The 18,438-nt window shown below is 34.3% G+C and overlaps 1 protein-coding gene across 5 annotated transcripts in view; it reads left to right on the forward strand.

Moving 5' to 3' along the window:
• LOC115209083 (protein strawberry notch homolog 1) overlaps positions 1-18,438 on the forward strand; it is a 115,323-nt gene that overhangs the window by 51,765 nt on the left and 45,120 nt on the right. For all 5 annotated transcript variants that reach the window (XM_036501129.1, XM_036501130.1, XM_029777190.2 and 2 more), the window contains 9 exons: positions 6,793-6,900; positions 7,446-7,532; positions 8,812-8,903; positions 10,217-10,285; positions 11,294-11,376; positions 12,958-13,073; positions 15,225-15,277; positions 15,812-15,875; positions 16,824-16,914. In XM_036501129.1, the coding sequence (XP_036357022.1) occupies positions 6,793-6,900; positions 7,446-7,532; positions 8,812-8,903; positions 10,217-10,285; positions 11,294-11,376; positions 12,958-13,073; positions 15,225-15,277; positions 15,812-15,875; positions 16,824-16,914 (763 nt within the window). The remainder of the gene's footprint in view (positions 1-6,792; positions 6,901-7,445; positions 7,533-8,811; positions 8,904-10,216; positions 10,286-11,293; positions 11,377-12,957; positions 13,074-15,224; positions 15,278-15,811; positions 15,876-16,823; positions 16,915-18,438) is intronic.

The raw sequence follows: 18,438 nt of genomic DNA on the forward strand, positions 1-18,438 counted from the left end.
AAAATACAATACTGCTGCTTGTACAAGAGTTATTTTATCTAAAACTTGAACCCGTGTTTCTTGTCTGTTAGACGTTTGCGTAAAGCACTTCTAATTTATTTAAAGGATTGGCACTTTTAGTTAAATACTAAATCATAGAAAACTGTAGTGCAATGTCAATTGTTATAAAACCACTTTTGTAATCATCATTTAACGTCTGTTTTCCATGCTAACATCGGTTGGACAGTTTGACTGGAAACTGGTAAGCTGGGAGCTGCACCAGGTTCCAGTCTGATTTGGCATGGTTTCTACAGCTGGATGCCCTTTCTAATGCCAACCACTCCAAGAGTGCATGGGTATTATTTACATGCCACCGGTTTACATAAGTTTACTTTGTGCCCATAGCAATTTCATGTAAATAATATAATAGCAATAGAAATGATTGAATCTTCAAAAGAAGCTGTAATAACTATTTACACTGTGTTAGTAGATATCAGTTGAGCATTTAATAAATTCAAGCTTTATTTAAATTGACTTTCAATGTGGGTTATTTCAGTATAATTTATGAACATTCCTATGAAGACTTTACCCTTAAAACCTTATATGATATTAACAACTCTTGAAACTATATTCATCTTTAAGCATTTGCATGCTATTAAGCTACATTTGACAGAACTACTTTATCTAAATTTCTAGCAAACTTCGTTTCTCTTGAAAATTTTGCAATAATTTTGGGTGCTCTGCCTCTGATGTCATGTTAATTATTTTCAAAAAATAATTCCATTTAGTTGACCATTGGATTTGGAGAGCAACACAAGCTCACCATTCATAAACAGTTGACCTCAGAGTCTGTTAATGAATATGTATGATCTCTTCACTAACTATGCTTAGACTAACTGATGCATACAGAGATGAATATATTTTTGATTCAATCATAACTGAAATCTCTTCTCAATTTCAAAGTAGACTACTAGAAAACAAATTAATGCTTTTGACTTCAATCACTGCTTAAGTTTATTTTTGGGAAATCATAAAAAAATCTCAGACTTATAAACTTAGCTTTTCAAGTAGAAAATAGTGAATAATATTTGCTGATGTGGCTAGAAGAAAATTTTTCAATCAAGGAATAAATGAAACTTATAAAAAAGGCTTCCTCTTGTGCAGCTATACCTCATCAGCTTAAAGATTATTTGTGAAAGGATTTTTCATGACATGATTACACCAAATGTCCAGTTTGTAATTCTACTTGTTTCAAGTGTAAAACAAAAGGTCATTTTCTTCAAAAGGCTGTAGATCTTTGAAAGAGCTAGTAGGTGTTTCTATTCTGTGATACTTGCCTGTGTACCTTATGTACTAAAGAACTTCATTAACTTAGACTTTCACAAAACCTTCTCTAAAAGAACATGTTGACTCAGGTAGGCTCCAAAATTTCAATTCTGAATCAGTTGTGTTTAAGCTAGTTAGCCAACTAAAGGTTACAAGAGTATGATGCCAGTGGCTTCAGTTTTGACAACACCAATCAAGAAATGTGAACTACAATGAAAGAATAAGAGACCACCTATACTGTCAAGTATTTTTCTATATATTACATGACAGCTGTCAGACGTTATTCTTGATATTTTCTGTGCAAGCATTTGTCCTTTAAAAGTATAATTTAGTAGCAGTTAATTAGACCAAAAGATCTGGCCTTGTTAAAATTTGATTCCCTAGATCTTCTCAATTTTTTTGCCAAATTTCAAACTTGTTAATATGAAATCATACAAGTCCAATGCCTAGTTTATTTGGTCAAAAGTGACTTGGATATTCAGAGAAGATATAGTCAAGCCAATTGACTCATCTCAGCATATACAAGTAGACTGTTAATGGCAACAGCAGATGAGGCTTGTAGCTCATACACTCAGACACTTACTGCCCAGCTTACATGGATTTAATTAACAAAATATCTTCTTGCAAGATATTTAGTGTTACATCCTGGTGATAAATTTATTGTTGCTTTTGGTGGTCTCACAAATGCCTTGAGTGTTTCTAGTGAATTATAGAGAATTTTATTTATTTGACAGGTACATATTTAGATAACACCTTCATAAGTGATAGGTCCAATGAGGTATATAACAATAATTTATCTGAATTCTTCATAGTTGCTTACCTATAATAATAATAATGATAATAATAATAATAATGATAATGAAATTATTGTATACAGTGCTCAGGTGCACCACAACTTGTCAAAAGTGCATATAAAATATATGCAGTAATGTACAAATGTCTGGAAAGCGAACAGTGTATGAGTCAGATACATGCTTGCGTGTGTATGGAGGGGGGAAAATAATGGTGTAGTGTTGGCGAATCTCAGGAAGCATGGAAGTTTTGAAGGATGCAGTGCTCCGACAACTAACATCTGATGCTGGCAGTCTGTTCCATGCTTCAGCAACTCTTAGTGTGAAAAAATGTTTCCAAAAGTCATGGGAGCTGTACTGTTTTCTGACTTTGTAAACATGTCCACGGGTGTTAGACGGGTAGAGTTTGAAAAGGTACTCAGAGTTATTGTTTGTAAGATGGTTAATAATTTTATGGGTGTCTGCCAAGTCAGCTGCCAGATGTTGGAGTTTCAATGTATCCATGCCCAGGGAAGTAAGGCGTTCAGAATATGGCAAATGCCTGATGGAGGGTATTCTCTTGGTTGCACGTCGCTGAACGGCTTCCAGACGATTAATATCCTGGGCAAGATCGGGGTTCCAGACTGGTGATGCAAATTCCAGGTGAGGTCGTACCATAGCTATATAAAGCTGCAGATAGATAGCCGGAGAGCAGCTCACAAAGGACTTGGTGAGTGATGCCAAGACACCCTCAGCCTTCTTGGCAATTTTAGCGATGTGTTTTGTCCAATGCAAATCGCTGTCGACAATAATGCCCAGGTCATGTTCACAAGAAGACTTTTTGAGATTAGTGTTGTGGAGGGAGTAAGTAGACGCTGGGTTTTTCCTCCCAAAATGCATGGTGGTACATTTGTCCACAGCCAGCTTGAGTTGCCAGTCCACGATCCACTGCTGCATAGTGTCCAGGTCTGATTGCAATAAAGATCTATAGTGTACAGGATCTGTCCTCTTTATTTTGAGGTACCGCTTGATGTCATCTGCATATTTCAGCACTGTGGCATTCTTTAAGTTGGCATCTATGTCATTAACATATGCAACAGATAAAAGGAGGCCAAGAACAGATCCCTGTGGTACACCAGATGTCATCTCATAGGGTGAAGAGTGCTGTCCTAGAACTGTGACAACTTCTCTTCGGCTGATAATAAAGGACTTCAACCAGTTATAGAGATCATCTCTTACACCCATCGCAGAGAGTTTCATCATAAGTCTTTTTGTGTGGCACAGAATTAAAAGCCTTAGCAAAGTCCAAGTAAACAACATCCACCAGGATCCGCAATCAGTGATTTGGGTAATGTCCTCAAGAAACTCGATGAGTTGATTACAGCAGCTGGAGTTAGGAATATATAATATTGAGTATTATTAATTAGGTCATTGAATAATAATGTAGATTTTCCAACTAAACCTCTCAGTAGTTTAGGTTATTAAATTAACCATAATGATAGTATTCTATATTTTTGAGATGAGGAATTATGTACATTATTCACAATGGACAGATAGGTGTCCTCATCTTGTTTGTTGTTATCACGTTTCGGCTGATGTACTCTCCAGCCTTCATCAGGTGTTCTGGTGGAATTTTGAACCCAGCCCCTTATTTGACTAATGGGGTACACTATTCTCATTCCTAAGGTATGTTGCTCATGTTATTTTTCTGTTGATATTAGTTTTCAAGTATCTGCCTGGGATTGAACTTAGAATCTGAGAGTTACTTGCCTGCGCTCTCATCCACTACGCTATATGCCTGTGGGTATAACATCAGCAACATACCTTTGGAATGAGAATACTGAATTAGTCCGTTTAAAGAAAAGTCTATGCCCACTGATAAATGACCTTTATCTCATGACTTCTGAAAAAGTAAGACCTCTAATCAATGTTTAGTTTTTGCCATTGGATAAACTGAAAAACAGTTATTATCATATCTGTCAAGGCTAAAGTAAGTGAACATATTCTGTTTACTGGCAAAATAGACATCTCTAAGGCAAGCATTGTAATAATTTTAAACAAAATGTCTCGCCAATAATATGCTTTCTTGATCACTAAGTTCTGCTGAGAAAAATCCTTGCAATAGTAGTAAAAGAGGCTTATGCAAAAGTTGAGGCTCCCAGAAAGGGGTACAACTTATTTCAGGCAAATGATTTGTACTAATGACTGATCAGAAATCTGTTGTTTATATGTTCAAGATAAAACACAATAATTAGATAAATATGAAAATATCATGTTGATAATTCTTGCTGTTTTCTTTTGAAATCTTACATCATCTTTTATATCTTGATCCTCTCTAGCCCTAGTATTACATGGTTGATGCATTTTCTTCTGATAGGAAATTGCCAGCCACAATACTGTCATTTAGAACTACATCAGCTTATCAAGTTTATGCATTTTTTTTACCACATCAGCTTTGATTTTAAGGATCTGTTACCCTTATCATCTATTAATAAATAACTGTTGATTGTTATTGAGGAATAGTTCTGTTTCCCCATTTGCATTCTTATGTTGTGAAATTTCTCTTTCAACTATCATTTCTTGCTTGATCACCATGTTTTCTATTTTTGGTTTACCTAGATATGTTCATTTAGATTAAGGAACCTCATTCATGTTTTCTGAACTGGAGTCATTCTTGCATCACATAAATGTCCCAAAAGTTGCTCTTCCCCATACCACCAACCTTCTTTATATAGACAGTGTGAGTGTTAGGTTGATATTGTTTGGAAAACTGACATTAACTCTTGAATCTGAAAAAGATTTGATACATCTGATGTGCCTGACAACTATGTTCTGCAGTCCTTATTATGGACATCCATAAAGTCAACATGTCATAAATGTGTCTTCACTTTTCCTAGAAAAAAAAATAAGGTTACAAGAATAAGCTTGCCAACTGAGATACATTCATAATAAGGAGACTTTAGTTTAAGATGTTGAAATATAGGAACCAAATCCTCAATATTACTTCATGTATTCATGTTTCTAGTAGTCAAGAAGACAACATAGCAATTAGGACATGGCCCAGATAAAGCAGAGAAGCCAAGTGAGACCATAGTGGTGGTTGATGCTAGTGTCAGATTAATGCCACCCGTGCCGGTGGCACATAAAAAGCATCCACTACACTCTTGGAGTGGTTGGCATTAGGAAGAGCATCCAGCCATAGAAACCTTGCCAAATCAGATTGAAACCTGGTGCAGTTCCCTGGCTTATCTGTTTTCAGTCAAACCATCCAGTCCATGCTAGCATGGAGTGTGGATGTTAAATGATGATGATGATAGGTATACGTGTGCTCGAACCGAAAGTGTCACTATTCCTGAAAATTGCTTTGTCTGCTTTGACTCTTCATAAATCACTTCTACACAGCATTATAAACTAAAGAACTCTCTACTGGCTTTGTGCTGTATTGATCTACTCACCATTTAAAAAAATCCATTGAATAATATTACTTCTGAATATTTTGTATTATATGGTTATACTTAAAATTATTGCTATTTTGAGACATTGTTCTGATTCTGTTGGATGTATGTAGTGTATATTTGTGTGTGTTGGGGACTGTAATAACTGTATGTAAATTACGCTTTATTATAATAATAGAAATAGTTGAATTTCCACTAGACACTGTGATTACTACCTGCTACTGTTATAAGTTATAGTAAGACAACAGGATAATGTCATTAGTTGGAGAGGTTAGGAAGGTAAAGAAGTGGGATGAAATACTGTAACTGAATGGATTAAGAGAAGTAAAGTTAAAAGGAGTTAAAAGCAATTAAGAATAAGACAAAAAGTGAAAAATGTTTTTTATAAAATTTTATTTTTTAAGAAATCTCAGAAATTGCTTAAAGAAAAGATATTTAAAAGTTTAATAATCTTCAAAAAACATTTTAAGAAAATGTTTCTAGAACAATTCACAGAATCTCAAAAATTCTCAAAGAATTTCAAAATATATTTGTAAGTTTCAGAGTTATGAAATTTTAAAAGCTTCAAAAGCTTATAAATTACTATCTATTGTCCATCTGAAAATATCTGTCAATCTTTTAATACAATAAAGTCTGATCCATTGGTGTGGATTATTCTATTCTCCAGTACAGAATCATGTTTATTTAATCTTTTTATTTCTTATCTTGGGCAAAAATCACTCAAGGATTTTTCTTTTCTAATACTTAAATGCAAAACTATGAAGATGAACCATTGTGTTATCTTATTTTCTTGTCTACTGTTGGAAACCGATTCGCTCATCTACAACTTCAATTTTTGTAAATATTGACCAGTAGTGAGTCAGTCCTGTTGATGTTGTTGGTACATAAAATGTTTTGTGCTATACTCAATTACCAACTATTTGTTATACATTCTAGCATTGTCACAGCATTTGTATTTATCTGATATTCAACAGAAACTCACTTAAAAGTAGAAAGAAGTAAAATACTTGTAAAATGTTTAAATAAAAAAAAAAGAATACTTTTTATTTATTTGATCATTACATGTCTACAGTACTAGTAGATGTCAAAAACTAAATTTTATTTCTGCTGTAAGTGGGCTTTGTACCAAATTTTTTTTACTGGTGGGTACAAATGTTTGATGTCCTTTTCTTCATCAATATGAAGATGTGAAAGTATTTACCAGAAGTTTTAAATGGGTAAAAAATGTTACAGCTATTGTATTGCCTATGTTTCTTTTGTAGTCATTATTACTTCCGGATGCTTGGTACCCTTTGACCAGTGTTTTCCCCCCTGAAAAGTTGAAATGTGGACAGTTAAGTAGCCTCCAGCTTGAAGGGATACTCTATGCTGTAAGTAAACAAATTATTGTCTCCTTAATAATCAGTCATTACACCACATTTCCCTGTTCATTTGTCATGACTATTGAGTTTACTTTTAGAAGAATGAGAACTTCATTGAATGATTGCAACTTAGATGTTTGTACATTGTGTGTGTGTGTATGTGTGTGAATTTATGGAATACTCTGCTATTTCACCACCTTTTATGAGAATGATTTATTTCTTTTTACTGCTACTGTTTCATTTCTTTTGTGATCTCCTATGTGTGCACCAAGTAAAGAAACAATTGTTATTAGCACAGTAAAATTGCTGAAAATCAGGTGTTTGGATTTGCATATGCTACATTTCTAGTAAAAACATCTGTCATTTTCCTCTGTGTATTCTTTGTTAAGCCATCTGAAGTAAAAGCAGTTCATTATCTGCTGTTAATATGGAGTAAAGTAAATAATTGTCATTCATCTCGGCTGAAGTAATAATTTCTTTTGAATTCTCATTTTTCTCATCCATGCATTATTTATAGTTACAGTTTTCGACGACAATGTTATTTGCTTTTTCAGTGCCAGAAGCATCAAACAGTGCTACCTAATGGGCATCGGGCTGGGTTTTTTATTGGTGATGGAGCTGGAGTTGGCAAAGGAAGACAGGTGAGTAGAATTGCTTGACATTTCTTGTTTTAAAACAATTACCTATCAGTTTCAAGTTATATATTTACTGTATTTATTTGCTTTTTACTTTTATTGTTTCTACCTGTCTTATTGCATTAGGATGTAACTTCTTGTGATATGTAAATCATCATCGTCATCGTTTAATGTCCGTTTTCCATGCTGGCATAGGTTGGATGGTTTGATTGAGGTCTGGAGAGCCAGCGGCTGCACCAGACTCCGATCTGATCTGGCAATGCTTCTACAGCTGGATGCCCTTCCTAATGCTAACCACTCCGAGAGTGTGTGGGTGCTTTTTATGTGCCACTGGCACAGGAGCCAGTCAGGTGGACCTGGCATCGATCATGTTCGGTTAGTGCTTTTTTACGTGCCATCGGCACAGGGGCCAGTCAGTGGGTACTGGCATTGGCCACATTCAGATGGTTCTTTTTATGTGTCACCACCACATGGTTTTACTATTCTAATTCATATAGTATGAATATATTTCTGTATTATTCTGATAATGGTAGCTGTGGCACTTAGACTTGTTATGCAGTGGAAAGTTGATTTTTAACTAAAATGACATGCCAGCCATTTAAATCACACACACACCATTATATTCACTTTTGCTTTTTTATATTAATATTATTAAGTCCCAAAATACATCTGGCATCTGTCAACTAGTCACTGACAGTTGTTGGTCAGTTCTTAAGGGCTGTAAGGATGATTTTTTTTGTTGCTTTTTAAAAATTTAATTTTTAATACTTTTCAATTCCCTGACCCTTGAATTAATTATGCATGGCCTCATTGCTTCAAGACTTTGTTGATGTGATCATTTATTTCTGGAATGGTATTGTTGGATGGGTGTGAGAGGTCATAAAACAGGTAGAATATTTGGTTGAGAATATGGTCAGTTTAATTGCTAAAGGTTTAAGTGATATTTAAAATAAATTGAATGTGTTTGCAAAAGGAAATCACTGATATTTCCGTTCATAATGGGTGAAACTCTGTTAACCAATTTAGCCATGCCATTGAATGTACTTAGCACTTAATTGGGTTCTTATCGAGTTTTCTCATATGTTCATGTCATTTAATGACTAGTGCCTCTTTTTCAATAAAATATGAATTGAACTACAATTCATTGCCAGAGAAATATCTTCCCAAAGCATAGAATTTTACCATTCATTATTAAGATATTAAGTTTTTAATCACTTTATATTTTTTGATATTTTTTTTACTAGTTTTCAAGAAGTTTGGCTAATTTTCTATATTTTTATTTCAGGTATCTGGTATTATACTTGACAACTACTGCCGGGGCCGTCTGCGACATATTTGGTTCAGTATCTCTGCAGATCTTGTTGTTGATGCCAGAAGGTAGAACTTGTTTTCCAAGAATATTTTTGTGTATTACTGTTTTATTATGTGATAGAAGTGACAGAAGAATCACTAGATTCTTTGATCAGTTTCCTTTTTATCATAATTGTAAATCATAAGTTAGTGGAATGGGTTAAATTGTTGAGTTCTAGGCTGAGTGCTCTTAGTTTAGTAGTGAGAGTGGAGAAAGAGACGTTGCATTCCTGTGTATTTCATAAAAGGTGGGTGGGAGCAGTGAGCTTCCTGGGGCTAAATAGACCAATTTTGATTAAACAACTGGCAAAAAACAAAGAGAGAATACTTAAGTCTTTGATGCGTCAGAGTGATTCAGTGTTTTGTGTGGGTTAACCTGAATTGCCCTAAGTTATTGTTCCTCCTACTGGGAACCTTGTTGACATTTTCTTTATTATTTGTTCTTGTTGATTTTGCCCATTTTTACTTGATGTTAAACCCTTCATCTTTGCATTGTTCCCAAAGTCTTTGGCACGTGTGGTCAATAAAAGAAACTCTTTATTGCTTGGATCTCTAGAGCAGAGGGGACAATGCTCTAGTATTTAGTGCCTTTATGTTCTGATTTTAAATTCTGCTGTAGTTGGCTTTGCTTTTTGTGTTTCCAAACTATTAAAATAAATTATCAGTCAAATATATGGTTTAGTCTGTTTAGGTGTAAATATTATCTGACCCCCCCACTTCCTCAATATTTTTGGATCTATCCTATGATAGAAACCATCATCATTTTTTTCTTTTTCAATTTTATTTTACTATTGCAGTGCTCCATCATGGTCACAGCCAAATGGTTGAACCAGTTAAAGAGTATTAAAGGCTTAATGTTTGTCAACAAATAAGGAATACTAGTTGTGAAAATAAATTGTTAGTCTTGTTACACTCTTACTGGATTTATTAACGTCTTTGTGTTATACTCCTGGATAAGTTATAATACTTTCCTGGTTTTGGTTTGTCTGGATAAAGAAAATATTCCACACTTACTTCATTTGAATGGTTTGCAATAATAAAACTAAGTCAAAAGCTATTGCTCTTACATTCCTTTTAGAGAACTCTGTGCAAAGTAGATATTAATCATTAGTTACTAGAATGTCTAATCTAATATGTATTAGTTGGAGGGACACTATTCTGACTATTACATAGTATAAAAATTCCTCATCAGAGAAATACAGAATTGACTAACCAAATGTTAGATATTTAAACAAACCTGCTTAACTTACACCAATATGGAAATTAGTATGTAATTCACTAATTGATATTTTTTATTTAGTAAGAATTTTAGCATGTACTGAATTTATATTTTTTTCCAGAGATTTGCGGGACATAGGCTGCCATATTAAAGTGATAGATGGTTGCAATGAACTTGACAGAAATACTCGGTAAATAAAAACCTATTTATATTTTTATTGTTTTATAATTAGCTTCACTTGATGCAGAAACCTCATATTTCTTTATTCTTTACTGTTTTCAGTTGTTTGTAAGGGTGGATTATGAGGAAATTGATTTGTTTTGTAAATAGTTGGAATTTATGACTAATTAGGTATAAATATTATTAGCAGTGTCTCATAATAAGATAATAGAGACACATCAGAAGGCTTCATATAAGGATTCAAAATTATGGTTATATGTTAAATCAGTATTGCAGCTAATGAAATACTTGTTAATTGTTCAATGCATTTGTTACTTATATATCTGTGAGCCATATTTTCTCATTTTCTGTCTTTGTATTTGTGAAAGAAGAAGTAATGCTCACAATCTTTCCTTGGTCTCCCACACTATGAAGGTAAATCACCTGATATTCAGCTTGAAGTTGGGGATGATGTGTTTGATGCTATGCTCAAAAGGCTGATTTTCTTGTTTGAATGGAGACACAACACTTGAGCTATCCGTCCTTTTATCTACTAAGCTGACTGCAACTGTCTTAATATAGATGCTAATAAGTGTGATGGTATGGTAATACTGCTTGAAATAACAGTATAATTTTTATTGTTCGTTTCTTGCATTCACTCTTATTGGGCATTATCATTGACAATTATTAATATCTCAAATATTACTAAATTTTGTAATTTGCAATCGTACTTGTCTGAATCAATTAGTAGAGAAGATAACTCATGTTCTAGTGAACAAGAAGTCAATATTTTTATGTTACAAATAATAAAAAAAAAAATGAAAATACTGCAGTGAGTTTTTAGTTAACGTAACAATGTTCAGAAGGGTTTGTGTTGTTTTGCATCAAATTTTCTTTAATTAGGAAATATTGTTTGAACACTATTATGTACAACGGGAAGCACCTTCCATGATCATCTTTTATTTTCTTAATTTAAAAGTTGCTACAATGCTCTAATCTTAAATCTGTAAAGCTTTACTGTTTTGCATTTGTTTTGCAGAGTATTTGGACTGTCACCAGATTTTAAGGAAGGTGTTGTATTTAGTACATACGCAACACTTGTCTCTTCTGTTCAGAGAGGTGGTAAGTAATTTTAATGTATTAATGTTTCAAAATACATGACTAGCAGTTTTTAGATTTGATGCATCATATTCCTACTTGTTAGAAGCAACTAAAAGAGTTGAGGTTAGAGAAAGGAATTGACTGTAAAGCACTTCCTTTCAAAGCCCTGTCTAACACATACAAGCATGGAAAAACAGATATAAAAGAGATGGTGAAGATATAAAATAAGTAGAAGTGTTTTGTCCAGAGAAATCAGTTGATTTATTTTTCATTCTGTATTCTCTGAACACTAACAAAGAAATTTAATATAGTTTGATGGAATGGTTGAGAAAGCAGTTTATATATCAGGAATATTGGTTCTTGTACAAAAAACGTCTTTTAGCATGGTCATATAAAATGTATGTCAGATGAAATTTTGCTTGGAATTTGTAGGACAAAAGCAAGGTGAAGGAAAGTTAGGATAAAGTAGCTTGATGAAATCACAGAATATCAGGTTTTGGTAACTATTAGTTTTGTAGTTTCATTCATTGGAGTGCAGCTATGCTGGGGTTCCATCTTCAAGGGGGATTGCCAGTTGCATTGATCCCATTATTTGTTTCAGTCTGGTCCTTATTTTATTGATTTCGCTTTATTGACCAATGGTAGACAATGTATAGATAAACTTTCACATACAGATGATTGTCTTTTGCACAGTTTCGGCCTTTCAAATTCCACCCACAAAGATATTGGTCAACCCAAAGCTATAGAACAGCCCAAAGTGTTTTGCAGTGAAATTGAAGTTACAGACATCTTGCAAAGCATACAGTCATGTTCACACCTAATTTATGTGAGCATGGAAAATTTCATAAAATGCTTCTTATGGTGATAATTTCTGTGGCCTTGATCTTGTGATATAATCTCTTGTACAGGGAATTAAATCATAGTAGAAGTTGGATTATAATTTTAAATGAGGCCACAAGAGAAATTTGTAGCTAGAAGTTACCACACTTCATTATATAATTTCCTGCTTTCAGTCATCATTCCTGTGTAATGTGAAACTTGTTTCATTAGAGGCAATTGCAAATAAAACAATTTTTCACTTCTTAACATCTGCAATAAATTGTTTATGAATTCATTTGTAATTTTTAGTTTGGAGATAAAATTAACTGTGTTGCATTAATATAATATTTTTGTTGTCTCTGCTTTTCATCAAGTCTTTAATGGTATTGATGTGCTTGTTATACATAGTAGTATTTCGTTGCATACATTTTAAAATAGCACTACTGATAACTTCATCTTCAGCAATTCAAGGGAGGATACACTCGAAAGATTTTTTTATTGTCTTCTCCTGGTTTAGGAGATGATTTGAGTTTAGTATTGCTGATTAATAAAATACCAGTTATCCAGTGCTCCAATGCATATAGCAGTCAATTATACCTCAGCCATAGACAGCCAGGTGGACTTTACCTTTGAGATATATATTATTGCCAAAGATACTGTGATACTCTGTTTATCTGATACAAATAACTAGACTATTCTTCAGTTTGTGGCCAATACCTTATCAGTTCAGTCAAATATAACTCAGAAAGAGGTTTAATTAAATAATTCTTATTTTTATTGCAGCCCTTCGTGGTGGTAGACAAAGTCGATTGCAGCAACTAATAAATTGGTGTGGAGGAAAAGATTTTGATGGTTGCCTCATCTTTGATGAATGCCATAAAGCGAAGAATTTTGTTCCTGTAGGTATTTCATATTAAACAAAAGAGGAATATTTTTAAAGAAAGAGTGATATTGTCATTCTGTTTTATTTTGTCCATTGAAGGTTTTGATTCTTTTGTCATTATGTTTATTGTTGTGTTTTTCTTGTGAATTCTTTATAAATATATAGATTTGCTAGAATTTTATTTCATATTGGATTTAAGAGACATATCTACATTTCCAAAACAAGATTTTCTAATTTAGTTTATTTAGAACTAGTAATCACTTAGTAAAATGTAAACTATTAGGAACATCTGATTTATTCTAAATAGTTCAATTGTCATTGAGAATTGAGTTTAAAATTTATTAATAGGTGTAAGACCAGTGAGAACAATCAAAATCAAATCATATATCAGAAAGCAGGGGTTAAGTGACCCATCTGTTCGTGTCCGCTGTCAGCCTCGTCTGGCACCCGTGCCGGTGATACGTAAAAGCACCATTCGCTCATGGCCGTTTGCCAGCTCTGCCTGGCCCCGTGTCGGCGGCACGTAAAAGCACCATCCGTTCGTGTTCGTTGCCAGCCTCGCCTGGCCCCGTGCCGGTGACACGTAAAAGCACTGTCCGTTCGTGGCCGTTGGCCAGCTCTGTCTGGCCCCGTGTCGGTGGCACGTAAAAGCACCATCCGTTCGTGGCCGTTTGCCAGCTCTGTCTGGCAACCGTGTCGGTGGCACGTAAAAGCACCATCCGTTCGCGTCCGTTGCCAGCCTCGGCTGGCCCCCGTGCCGGTGACACGTAAAAGCACCGTCCGCTCGTGGCCGTTTGCCAGCTCTGTCTGGCAACCGTGTCGGTGGCACGTAAAAGCACCATCCGTTCGCGTTCGTTGCCAGCCTCGGCTGGCCCCCGTGTCGGTGACACGTAAAAGCACCGTCCGTTCGTGGCCGGTTGCCAGCTCTGTCTGGCTCCGTGTCGGTGGCACGTAAAAGCACCATCCGTTCGTGTCCGTTGCCAGCATCGCCTGGCCCCGTGCTGGTGACACGTAAAAGCACCATCCGTTCATGGCCGTTCGCCAGCTCTGTCTGGCACCTGTGCAGGTGGCACGTAAAAAACACCCACTACACTCGCGGAGTGGTTGGCGTTAGGAAGGGCATCCAGCCGTAGAAACACTGCCAGATCTGACTGGGCCTGACGAAGCCTTCCAGCTTCACAGACCCCCAGTTGACCCGTCCAACCCATGCTAGCATGGAAAACGGACGCTAAACGATGATGATGATGTATCTATTAAATTCATTGAAAAATTATTTATTTTGAATCTAAGGCAAACGTAGCCATACAATTATACAAGGACATATATCTATTAAATATTCAAGTTTTCTTTTGGTTATGAACTCAGTTCTTTTAAGATTTGCTTGAAAAGAGAGATACAAATCATTGATTTTCATTTGAGATTTGTTTAGGATTTTAATCTTGATTTAATATTGTAATATATATATTATGTTGAGAAATAACCATAATATCTTTGAGAATATTTCTTCTCACTTTGGTTTCTTGGTGAGTGAATCATTCAAAGAAATAGGTATTTAAAAGAATATTATTGAAGTTACAGTCTGAAATTGTATGAAGTAATCTTATTCTTGAGTTATTAATTTACATTTAATATCCACTGATTAAGTCAGATATCTGTACATTCATGACTACTTGTTAAGTTCAGTCTAATATTACTAAATTCCTTTAAAGATTGTATTTAGTTGTTTCTAACTGTACTCAGTAAAGTCATGACTACACAATGTGACTACAGTGAATATTAAACCTGAATTCATGTCATAAGGTTAATCTTAGTCTTACATTCTGATCTTAGGAATTTATTCATATATATGAATATCAATGCATTTAGATGCTGAAGTGAAATACAACAGATCAATCTAACATTTACTGTGGTTAAGAGAGGGATTCTACTATTAGGGGTCATTCTATCTGCTGCTCTTAGATGGTTGTTTCAAATTCTGGTGACTCTATGTGAGTATCAGAAGGTAGAGTATACTTTCAGAAGATGCAGCAGAAGTCAATTCTGAGAATTGAATTCAAATTCTATTTACACTTTTGTTTTTTCTAAATTTTTATATGAATTCTGTTTATCCTTAAGATGTAGATTGAAATTTTACTTAATTTCCGTTTGAAATTTGTTTCTATTCTAGGGCCGTGAGCATGCCAGTACTAAAGTTGCTAACGCTGTTATGACTATTCAAAGGTAAATTAACATTTAATTGAAAATTAAAACCATTGTTGTATTTATTCATGTATAATGCTCTGACAAAATTTGGGGCAGTGAAATCTCAGGGTGGAGGGCACTTTTATCATGCATATTGATTTTTTGGTACTTTGTGTGTGTGTGTGTGTGTGTGTGTGTGCATGTGCAGGAGAACCCTATTTTCACATATGGCTCGTTCTCAATTTGATTATGAAGCTTGGTGCTAACTTGCAACTCTTTAGCACCATTTTGGTTTCTGGGATAATATATTGGACCTTGTGTTTATTTCTTTCTTAAATCCCTTAACTTGATACTAAATGCTAATCATAGTATTTTCTATCCTGTAAATCTATAACCTGCAAAATTAAATCAATTTGTCAGACAAGTAATTGAACTTTTCAATTTGTATCTAAGACAGTTTGTAGACAGTTTCTCTCTAATAAATTTAGTTTCAGGAAAATCTTTGATGTTATGAAAAAAAAAAAAAAATTTCTCTTGCATATTATGAATGAATTAATATTTTGATTATTTCAGACTTCTTCCTAAAGCAAGAGTCATCTATTGTTCAGCTACTGGAGTGTCAGATGTGAAAAATATGGTAAGATATTTTACTTTTTATATATTTCATACATGAAATAGAATGAACAAATACTTCATTCTGGATTATGTTGATTTCCTCATTAAATTGATAACTTTATGATACTAAAAATATTTGTAAAAAAACTGTCTATCCTAATTAAAACTAATAGAAACATGGTTTGTTAATCTGATGTTATAACTGTTGGCCAGTCATCATTGCCATCATTTTGCATTTACTTTCCATGAGTTGGATAGATTATTATGGTCTGTATTAGTTATTATTTAGTGTTACTGCCCTCTTAATGGTTGTATTATGCTGTTCTTATTGTTATAGAGTGTTGTGTCACATAGTTTTTATGAATTACATTGCATTTTGCATTGACGTTCTGTTCAAAACAACTTAATATTTTACCTGATTGGGATAAATCAAGGGTTTTCCATTGAGGTCCATATAAGATTTGGGGGGGTCCAAGCAACAAAATAATAAATTTTAAGGGTCCCTGAAAAAATTTTACTTTAGTTGTATGTATTGGTATGTATTGCAAGAAACAGCTCACTTTCTTTCCCTAACATTTTACACAGTTCAACCCACACAAATTGATGTGTGATAAACAAAATATCAGTTTTGAAAGATGTTTCTATAAAACTAGTTTTTAAACATTGAAAAGTGATGGGGATCCATCAGAATAAAATAGTTAAAAAAGGGGTCCATAGATAATAAATAGTTGAGAACCCCTGGGGTAAATCAACTTGATCTGTACCCTGCTTATTTACTGATCAGACAATCTGCTGTAAAACTCAGCCTTCCTTTCAGTGAACTACATAATCTGAAAACATATCTGTTATTCAAACACCATCTTTGTTGCTTTTTTCCGTGTTTTAATTTCAATTTACATCCTTATATCAACTTGTGTACACACATATGTCATGGAATATACATTTTATCTTTTTTTCTCTTTTATTTTAGGCTTTCATGGAGAGACTTGGGCTTTGGGGAGATGGTGCACCTTTTCCATCTTTTGAAAACTTTTTGGATTGTATGTCTCGAAAAGGACTAGGTAAATTATATATTTATATTTGTTTCCAGTGATATAAAGCAGATTTGATTCTTAAGGAAAATATTTCACCAGTTTGTTATACTTTAGGTTGAATTTTTGTTTCAATACGCTGTTGGGCCTCAAAGGCACAATGACTGAGATCTTTGGTATTATGTCATACTTAAGAAGAAGACCCATCAAGCTGAACAAAAATGCAGTCGTGGAAGATGCCTGTTTACATGCAAATGGCATCCGTGCTGGTGGCATGTAAAAGCACCCATTACATTCTCAGAGTGGTTAGTGTTAGGAAGAGCATCCAGCCATAGAAAACCATGCCAAATCAGACTGGAGTGTGGTTCAGCCTTCCAGCTTACCAACCCTGGCCAAACTATCCAACCCATGCCAGCATGGACAACAGACGTTAAATGATGATGATGCTGAAAGTTTACAATTATATGATTTTTTTTATAGAAGGGGGATAGTAAAAATCAAAAATCAAATATGTAAGATGTAAACTTTTAGTCAGTAGATAGATGATAATTAAAGAACAGGAATGCTAATTATTCCATTTGTAACGGATGTTGAAGTTAAGTAGAGTTAGATTAAATTGAAAGATAAACTATCATTAAACAATGTTTTTAATACAAATATGTTTTGGAAACATGGTTGTAGATTATCATTGTAAAAGGGAATATATAATGTAAAATATTGTGATTATTACTAAGTTGAATGTTCAGTAATTTTTTGAAAAAGAAGCTTAATATAATGTGGGAAAACAAATTTTGAGTTGGTCAGTACAGATTTCATCAGTTTTGAAAATCTGTTTGATATAGCTGGAAATGTGATGGAAATAAGTTTTTTTCTGTTGAGCTTTCAAAGAATAACTATCAATTTTGTTTGCAAAGTAGTGCAATGTGAACATTAAAATTATTTGATCTTTTGTTTCAAGTTGCCATCCTTGAATGATCAACCCTTTTGATTTTAGAGAGATAATAACAGATTAAAATAGCGAAATAGTTACAATCAGGTCTCAATCGAGTTGCAGATTTGATATTGTGGGAGTTCTCCACCTCCATGACATGGCATTTGCTACAACATAAAACAAATTGTGAAAATAGAAGACATCCAGGGAATAGAAGAAACTCTTGTGTGAAGTGATTCTATTATTACTATTAAACTCTAATTTAGCCATGATACAACAAATTTGTAATCAATGCCGTCAAGCCAAGTGAAATCGTAGTCCTGACCAATGCTGGTTTCATATAACTGGCACCTGTGCTGGTAGCATGTAAAAAGCACCCTTTGAGCATTGGGCCTCATGGAAGCAAGGTGGCTGATACTGGTGGTATGTGAAAAGCACTTTTTGAGTGTTGGGGTTCATGGAGGCAATGACAGATGACTGAGACTTTTGGCATTATGCTGTTCTTGAGAAGACCCATCAAGCCAAGTAAAATTGTAGTCATGGCAGATACTGATGTCATGTAAATGGTGCCGGTGGTGGCATGTAAAAGCACCCATTACATTCTTGGAGTGGTTGGTGTTAGG

This window comes from Octopus sinensis, linkage group LG3, assembly GCF_006345805.1.
Source record: "Octopus sinensis linkage group LG3, ASM634580v1, whole genome shotgun sequence".
Taxonomy (NCBI): Eukaryota; Metazoa; Mollusca; class Cephalopoda; order Octopoda; family Octopodidae; genus Octopus; species Octopus sinensis.